The 9,504-nt window shown below is 38.6% G+C and overlaps 1 protein-coding gene across 1 annotated transcript; it reads left to right on the top strand.

The window, feature by feature from the left end:
- Positions 1–515: 515 nt before the first annotated feature.
- On the top strand, positions 516–9,032 carry LOC124632167 (membrane alanyl aminopeptidase-like). The gene is made up of 16 exons (XM_047166875.1): positions 516–631; positions 930–1,167; positions 1,457–1,743; positions 2,280–2,435; positions 3,705–4,028; positions 4,150–4,333; positions 4,447–4,685; positions 4,900–5,083; positions 5,224–5,413; positions 5,702–5,799; positions 6,233–6,412; positions 6,738–6,922; positions 7,321–7,488; positions 7,781–7,924; positions 8,238–8,313; positions 8,529–9,032. The coding sequence occupies exons 1-16, from the start codon at positions 591–593 to the stop codon at positions 8,976–8,978; spliced, it is 3,144 nt and encodes a 1,047-aa protein (XP_047022831.1). The 5' UTR covers positions 516–590; the 3' UTR covers positions 8,979–9,032.
- Positions 9,033–9,504: the final 472 nt, after the last annotated feature.

Raw genomic sequence — 9,504 nt, 5'->3', positions numbered from 1 at the left:
CTTATCATACATGACGTTTAGCAAAATCAAAACACCAGCTTACTCTCGCAATACATACTTTTCACATAGGACAAAGGGCCTCGCATAGACCTGCCGCACGTAGCCTCGCAGTGGCTAGGGCCGCCGCTGGCTATGAGGACTATGACACCTGCAGATAATGTGTAATAGATACACGTAAAAATTATAAGTGAAGATTCGTGACTTGACTTCTAGACCCCTGGGCAATTGTGGCGAAAATTACAGCAAGGAGGCTATAGGGATAAAAACAGTGAAAGGGAGAAAGGGGAAATTATTAGATAAAAATCAGGCAACAGCAGTAGTCAAGCATACGAGTATTTAGAAGAAATTGATTATGTACATTATGTCCTTAAAATATTTCAAATTTTATCTTCTAGAACGATCATTATTTCAATGAATGATGCCGTGAGGGCTTAGTTTATAGTTGTCCTGCTATTTAATTGTTTATCAATAGACCTACCAATTTTTATCTGCACAATTTATATTTTATCGAACCTTGCGGTAGATATCGCTACCAATAATCCTGATAAAACTAATATTTAAATATAAAAAACATCAAATTAATATTGCCAATGAGTTCTTGTTCATTTTGCGTGGTGTTATCAAAACGAAGGTAGGTGTTCACTGCAGGTTTATTTAATCCTATATTTTAACTGCAAAAATATTTTTTAATGGGCTTGTATGGTTAGGTATTATCAGTTTTATATCTACAATACAAGACTGAGTAACTGATATTTATCTTGGATGCATGGTATTTATTTCGACTTTTTCCTTTTCTTTTTCCATTATTTATCTTTAAAGTGTCATTTTATCGTGTGGTGTCGTTTAAAAATTACATTTATCGTTCCCAAATTGAAACCGAATTTAAAGTGTACTTAGGGTATAGGGATTAATCACTGTTTCCATTTCAGCACCATGCAATTCATCACCATCATACTCCTGGCGTCGGCCGCCATCATCTCGGCCGACTTCCCTCTTCCACCGGAATTTGATGAACCGGAGTTCTTCAGTACTTCTGACCCAGATTCCTACCGGCTCCCCGAAGATCTGGACCCCATAAATTATGTTGTGGAGGTTACCCCTTACTTCACTGCTACAGATACCAAGGAGGCGTTCACTTTTGATGGTATTGTTACCATCACTCTTAGGGTAAGCGAGTTTACGAATATACTTGACTCTTTAAATAGTTATTCCATTGAATATTGTATTAAATATACCCATATGACTTTGAAGGGCGAAATAGAAATTGATCTATTCACAGAGCGAACAGCTAAATTAAATAAAAAGATCTAGATATGAACCATAAATAATTCAGATATAATCAAATGGAGTGACTTAGTAACAAGATCATGTAAGCAACGACACAGTGCAATAAATCCCAGTCACAAACACAAACTTTTCAAAAGAGGATTGTGCAACAGAACTTTTATTTTTTTAGACACTCAAAGCTGACCTGAACGCGCTCATCATTCAAGAGAACGTACGTGCAATCAATTCTGTAGCTCTAACCACCGAAGCCGGTATCCCTGTTCCTCTTCATGCCACTAATCCATTCGAACGCATAAGTGCCTACCATTTCTTGAAAGTCAACCTACCTGCTGGGGCTACTTTAGAAAATGGAGCAATTTATAAGCTGACTGTCGATTATGTCGGTAACATTAATGAGACACCATTATCCCGAGGTGTATTTAGGGGGAGCCATAAGGACGCAAATGGTAATATACGGTGAGTGTTGGATTTATTTTTGACTACCTTATACTGCCCAATTCTATTTACTCAACGCCTCTTAGGTCTAGTTAAAAACCAACGTATTACTGGTGGACCATTATTTTGCAAATTCAATTTTTTTTGTGTACTTTCCTCTATGTCTATTTGTCACGCGTTGTGTCAATAAATGTTTTTTCTTCTTTTCTTTCTTATCCTCCTTGCAAGTCGATTATTCACATTGCAAATTCGGCGCCATCTAATATCTACATCTAAACAAAATAACTAAGCCGCATGCTATATCATGGCTTAGCCCCATATCTTTAAACGAATTATCTGATATGTAATTATACATTATTCATAGATCATTTTCATTACAAATCTATTGATATAAAACGTTATGTCATGATTGGCATGAGAAGTTTTATCATCTCTGTCATTTTTTAAATCATCATCATCACACCTGCCTTTTGCTGTCTACTGATGGTCGCAGGACACCCCGAAGAGTTCCAAAATCCTAATAATTTTGAATACCTTCATTTGTTTTTCTTTTACAGCTGGTACGCAGCTACTCATTTGCAACCAACAAATTCGAGACAAGCATTTCCCAGCTTCGATGAGCCTGGTTTCAAGTCTACCTTCGACATCATCATCAACAGACCAGTAACCTTTGCTCCGTCCTTCTCCAACATGAGAATCAGATCAAGCACTTTGTAAGTAATTTCTATTTTAGCCTCCCTGACTACTAATAGGTAGTGGTGCTAGCCTGAACTTATCGCACAACACTTGACCCCTGTGGTCTTTATTGTTTTTATTTGTGTAAGATATGATGCAACAGTAACAACCCAAACAGGAAATAATACAAAATAGGTAGGTAGATATTGTACTTATTTTATGATATTTCCTAGTAGCTTGACATCAGTTAATTGCTTACTTATCACAAAACAAACAAAACATACCATATCCGGGACTTTTCGTATATCAGATAAAATTTAACGGACAAATAAAAAAGATATTGATGATAATAAAATAACGGCATTAGGGTTGTAAATTAATTTAAAAATGGTAGAAACTACAAAATAAACGTAAAAAAAAAACTTTAAATAACATGTATCTCCTGATGGAAAATATGTGTCCATCCTACCCCGATATAAAAAAAGCTCCTTATTTCTTATCATCAATAGCGTTAGCTTCGGCTCTCGCTGAAAATCAGCGCTGAGGCTTTTGTCCTCCGCATGGGAAGGGCACCGCCGGGTCCTCGTCGAGGCTATGGGCGGCGGCGACCTCTCGCGTCCGGCCCTGGTTCAGGCCATGGTCCGGGGCGAGAGGGAATGGGATGCCGTCGCCTCCTTCTGCGAAGCGGTCATGCTCGAGAAGGAGGAGGCGGAACGCCAGAGAGTTCGCACCTCTCATCCCGGCCGCCGCGCTGGACCAGGTAGACACCATGGGCGCCGGGTGTCGCGTGATGACTCCCGGCCACCGTAGGCGTGGGTCTGTGGGCGGTGAGTTCGGGTGGCTCATCGTCCCTCTGTCTACTTAGACGACAGACCCGTGTCGACGGCGCGCGTTGTTCCACGCGCTCCTCAAAGAGATCAGCAACCCCAGCGGGGCCCAGCAGGGCCAAGGCCTGCCGGGGCTGCGGGTTGTTCGAAAGAGATACCGCGGCCTTGGTACATAAAAGGCCCATGACGGAACACGACGGTTTTTAGTCAGTAAGAGTCTGACACTCCCTCACCGCTGCTAACCCACAGCGGGAGGGGTCATTTGATGATTTTTGACGTCGGAAAAAAAAAAACAAAAAAAAGGCTTTTGTCCTGTACAGGGTCACAGCATTATGCTGAGCAAGGGCCGTTTCACGTGGGGTGTGGCACATATTTCCCATACTGTTTTTTAATTGTAATTCGTCTTTTCTTGTCTTATTTCTAACGACTGTTATTTTTTTTTCTTCTTTCTTTCAATAAAATCTACAATTAATGTTTCAGGGTCAATAACCGCATTAGGGAGGTATTCGATACTACTCCCCGGATGTCAGCCTACTTGGTAACCTTCCACATCAGTGAAGACTTCACCGTCATCGCCGACAACAATAACGACGCGAGATCTTACAGAATCTTAGCCCGACCCACCGCTGCCGGCCAAGGACAATACGCTCTAGAAGTCGGACCTCTAGTGACTAATTGGCTCGGCGAGTATTTAGGTATTGACTACTACAACATGGAGGAGAACACTGATATGAAGAACGATCAAATAGCTTCTCCTTATTGGGCTTCAGGAACCACTGAAAACTGGGGATTGGTAACATACAGGTAAGATTTTATCTAAGTTAAATGTTTGTATAATGTTTTTAGTTATTCTGGCTTTGAAAACTTTTGGGAATAACGAAGCACTGATTCAATCTTATGTCTTAACAACAAATAATGTTCACAGGGAACTGCGTCTGTTATACCAAGAAGGTGAGACCAATGCTTTGGACAAGATGTACATCGGTACTATTACTGCTCATGAGCTCGCTCACAAGTGGTTCGGAAACCTCATCACCTGCAGATGGTGGGATAACGTCTGGATCAATGAAGGCTTCGCTAGCTACTTCGAATATTTCGCCATGGATGGAGTAAGTGTCGCCTATCCTTACTTCATTAATATGGTTTAGTTACTTTGCTTGTAATTTCTTCATCGTGGAACACGTAACTTTAGTAATAATGTTTTATCATTTTTTTCTCCCAGGTAGACAAATCTATGGAATTAGAAGATCAGTTCAACATTATGTACGTTCAAAGCGCACTCTCTGCTGATGCCACGCTTTCGACAAGGGCCCTTCAACACACAGTGAACAGCCCAACCGAAGTCACAGGACACTTCAGTGGTATCAGCTACTCTAAGGGAGCTTCTTTGCTCCTCATGTTGAAGCATTTCCTTACGGAAAATACTTTCAAAAAGGCTTTGAACATATTCTTGGAAGCCAGGTAATTTACTTTTCATACATAATAATTTTCTGTATTCCATTGAACAAATTGAAGAGACTCACGAATCCAATTCGAGAGAACACATTTTTTTTTAAATTCATAGATCCTTTTAATAAAAATACTTTAACATACCTAGTTAATCTTCACACAGAAGTCGATAGTTCAAAATTTAAGAAATTATGCCTAAATTAATACAATAATCTTGCATTCTCAGGAAATTCGAACACGCTTTCCCAGCAGACCTCTACAGTGCTTTTGCTACAGCAGTTCAGCAAGATGGTGTACCATCAAACACCTTCGATATTGCATCATTCATGAAATACTGGGTAGAGGAACCAGGATATCCAGTCCTTGAAGTTTCTGTCAATTCAGCAGCTGGTCGCATTGAGCTATCTCAGGTAAACATCCACGAAATGAAGCCACGTTTAACCAACGCAAAAATATTTGTGCTGTCACTGGGCAAAGTATAAATCGCATCAAAAAATTATTTTGACATTAGAAGGCGTAGATTGTTACATTTTCGTATCTTCTCCAACAGAAACGTTTCTTAGTCAGCGCCACTGCCACGCCTACCGACCAAGTTTGGCCGCTGCCCCTTACTTACACAACTGAGAGCAACCCTGACTGGCAGAATTTGTTACCTAGTAAAGTGATGACTGCAAAGACTGACTTCATTGAAAGGACTGTAGGTGCAAATGAATGGGTCATCTTCAACGTTCAACAGAAAGGTGGGTTATGATTTAGAGAAGTATTGGTATGGACATATACCTTTAATTTGATGTATTGTTATTGTTGCCCTTATACGTACATACAAAGCTAGAGATAACTATGGTGGAGTGTATCGTAAGAAATATGAGATTTAGGAAACCTCAAACTGTGATTATAAGTTGTGATTAACAAGACTCACAGAAAGACAACAGCTATTTGAATATACATCTGTTTCATTTTTTTGTAATTAAAAGAGTATCCATGTATGATTTCATTCTTCATAACGATTAACTTTTGCTTTTTTATAGGTATCTACCGTGTGAACTATGACACTCGCAACTGGGAGTTGCTTGCAGCCGCCCTGAGCAGAGACCACACGGCTATCCATCATTTGAACAGAGCTCAGGTATGATTCTACTGCATTTTTTTTTATTTTAAACACGTTCTAGAAAGGCACAGACGACAGCACATCAATCTACCTTGATCTGTTTTTCTTCAATAGATTTTCAACCTTATCACAATAGTGGAAGGTTAAAGTTTGATTGGAAAGATTTGACAGATTCGGGTAGGTCGAAGAAAAATACAGTCGAAAGTATACAATACAAAGTTGATGATACATAATATTTTTGGAAAAACAACAAAAACATAACATAGAATTTACCATGTCCTTGTCATTCCAGAGTAGGCTTGATCATTTTACAAAGATTGTGTGGAAAAAAACCGGGAGCTGTACTATAATGATTTGTAATACATTCTTGTAAACTTGTACCTTATTTAATGAGCAGTAAAGATTATTACTCTATGTATCTAATAAATCATTTTTCTTGTTTTCATTCTAGATCGTTGACGACGTTTTCGCTCTGATGAGATCTGGACAAATAACGTATCGTCTCGGATTCAAAGTTCTGGACTTCTTGAAGAAGGACACCAGCTACTACTCGTGGTATCCGGCTATTACTGGTTTTAACTGGCTGAGGAACCGTTTCCTTCATCTCCCTACGACTTTGGCTGCTTTTGACGTAAGAAGACTTCTGTAAAATTATTATTTTTGGTTAGGCTTTTGGTAGCTAGTTACCTAAGAACAGTTTTCCCTATATTTTGGTATTTAACATTTGTTTTTCGTATGTTATTTACTCTGTTATCTCCACATCGCAACAAGTCTTTACTTCATTATCTACATGACAAATGTTGTTATTTTTAAAGATATAATTTATCGATATCTTTAACCTATTCTGTTCTTGGTGTACCAGTACTTTTAAGAAATTACTTGCGGTACTTCAAAACAATTTGCAATTTTTTTTTTAGAGACCAGACGGATATTTAATTCCTTTTGTTAACTTTCAGGAAATTCTCTACGGCTTCTTAGATGCTGTGATAACTGATCTTGGATATGATGTAGTTGCAAATGAACCTCTAACGAGAACACTCAATAGATTCTTCACACTGTCATTCGCTTGCAACATTGGACACAAAGGTTGTGTCGATAATGCTGTACAAAAGTTCGTGGCTTTGAAGGATAACAGTGTCGCGTAAGTGAATTTCAACTTTAACATGTTACTATAAAATTTATAACTGCTTACTGACTGTTGCTAAATATTTACTTCTTGACTTTTTATTATTTTAAAATGTTCATCGTACATACAATTAGATCTTAGTATTTGGAAACCCAATTATTCACTACATTTCATACTACGTATCGCGTGACTGTTCGCTATTTACAATGAGTAAGCCCCTAGTAAAAACCCTATGCTGTCTACAAATTTCATATAGCTAAGTAATGGCTTAATAAGCTTTAGAGGAAATTGGCCAAACCCATAGAGAATATTGATGATACATGTATAAAATTAAATATATTTGAAATAAAGGTTTCTTAATTTTCCTCATCAAGCTTGTTAGGTCAGCTAGTAATAGATATTTCTTTCTTCAGTGTCAACCCTAACCTGAGGCGCCACGTGTTCTGCGAAGGTCTCCGTGCCGGCGGTCTCGACGAGTGGCAGTTCCTATACAATCGTCGTCAAGCCTCCAACAACCAGGGAGATGAAGTTGCTATGCTCAGATCCTTAGGGTGCACCAGCAACACTGCCGCTGGACAGGCGTAAGTTTTAATGGTTTTACTCAAATGGCAATAGGAGAAAACTTATACTCCATTTGACTAGGGTGCACTTAATTAATGGTAGTTGAATAAATAAGTAAACCTAGATTACACGTACACGTGAAGATTGACCTTTAGTTAGCTGGCTACTCAATCGGAGTACTGCTTACATGGTACTTGAGAGACAGCTCGGTAACGTTCGCACGTGTCACATCTGTTTAACTTTTTGTTTCACCAATTTGAATGTTTTAAATTCTTCAGGATAATGCTTAATAAACAAATGTTTTCTTTAAAGGTACTTGAAAATGATTTTGGAAGACGATGACGTAAAAGCCCAGGACCGAGTGAATGCATTCTCGTTTTTCTACATGGGACATCGTGACAACGCCAAGGCTGGTCTGCAATTCCTTAAAGACAACGTTGATGCTATCAGAAAAGCGTAAGTTCAGATCTTCAATATATTTTTCAGACAACCTCTAAACTCGTATTTGTTAACTCTGAATTAACTCTATGTCATTATTGTGTATTGTCAGTGCTTTCACAGTAGCGGATTTTCAAATCGGGTTTTCCACATTCTTAGCAAGGTACTGACATAATATTGGAGCAGCGTCAAACGTCAAAAATAAGTTGGGTGCTTTTAAACGTCATCTTTTGCGGAAGTTGTCAAAAAAGCGCTGCAGCACTTTTTTCCAGTAGTATTAGTTTCCAATGTGTATCACCTATTCAATAACATAAATGTTTGTTTTTCCCAGTGTCGTCCTTCCAGCGTGGTTTAACAACGTTCTCACAACCACCGCCAGCTATTTAGACGAAGCTGGTCTGAAGGATGTAAGTTAATCATTTTATTATGCTTTTAGCATGAATCATTTGCCTACAATCTCACTCAAATGACATTTTAAATTAGACTCAGCACAATTTTCAAGTGGTTCATTGTTTTCTTACAATAAAGGCCTTTAACGCTGAAAAGATTCCGTTTACATAACTTTGTTACCTAAATAACTATAATTTGACTGATATGTTTAAACATAATATGTTATCCACAGATGGAAGAATGGCTGTTAGCTAACCAAAACGCTGTCCCCGAATTCGCTGTGGGCATCAACGCCATAACCTCAGCTAGAAATAACATGCAGTGGGGTTCAGACAATGCAGCTACCATTATAGCTGCAGCCAATGATGAAGATCCCCCAGAAGATGGTGGTTCAGGAGAAGAAGTAGACCCAACACCTGCGCCGACTACAACTACAACAGAAGCGCCAACTACAACTACAACAGAAGCGCCAACTACAACTACAACAGAAGCACCAACTACGACTACAACAGCTGAACCAACAACAGAAGGGTCTGGCGAAGAATCAACAACACCTGATGGATCATCAACTACAGCAGCGCCGGAGTCAGGTGAAAGTGAAGAAGATGAATCAAGTTCAGCAGCAATCTTCCTGCCAACCACCGTGCTGCTGTCGTGGACAGTACTCGCAATGTTGTTATAAAATAATTATTTAAGTTTCACTGATTTATATTAAAGTTATGATTAGTTATTTGTATTGTTGTGTTTGATTTCGATGTCAATATCTATGCTTCTTTACTTATGTTTTCTGAATGACAATGGATCGTCGCCTGATCACTGGGTAAGATGACGCTTCGCATCTCATTGATAAAAATGATTCATTATTGTGATCCTGTTAATGGCTCCTAGTATTCCATATTTTTTTTATAATAAATTTGTGACATAGATTCATCTTGAACATTTCTAAACTTCGCTCAAACGGTAAGACAATTACCTACTTTCGTCATTTGTTGGTTGAACTCTTGACTTAAAAATTTACAAGTACACTTATATTATTTAGCCCAAGTTCACCAACAGCCTAAAACGTCCGCTTTTCTTGTAAAAATTGTTTACTTTGAAACTTGTACGTACATACTTGTACGTTCACAGTACACAGTTGTAACACATAAACTGACGTTTATGTTATTGGTGAACTTGGCCTATCCTTCAACGCTTTCTTTTGTTTTACT

Source organism: Helicoverpa zea, chromosome 7, assembly GCF_022581195.2.
Source record: "Helicoverpa zea isolate HzStark_Cry1AcR chromosome 7, ilHelZeax1.1, whole genome shotgun sequence".
Lineage (NCBI taxonomy): Eukaryota > Metazoa > Arthropoda > Insecta > Lepidoptera > Noctuidae > Helicoverpa > Helicoverpa zea.
The sequence above is the reverse complement of the archived record's forward strand: the minus strand, read 5'-3'. Positions and strand labels throughout refer to the sequence as shown.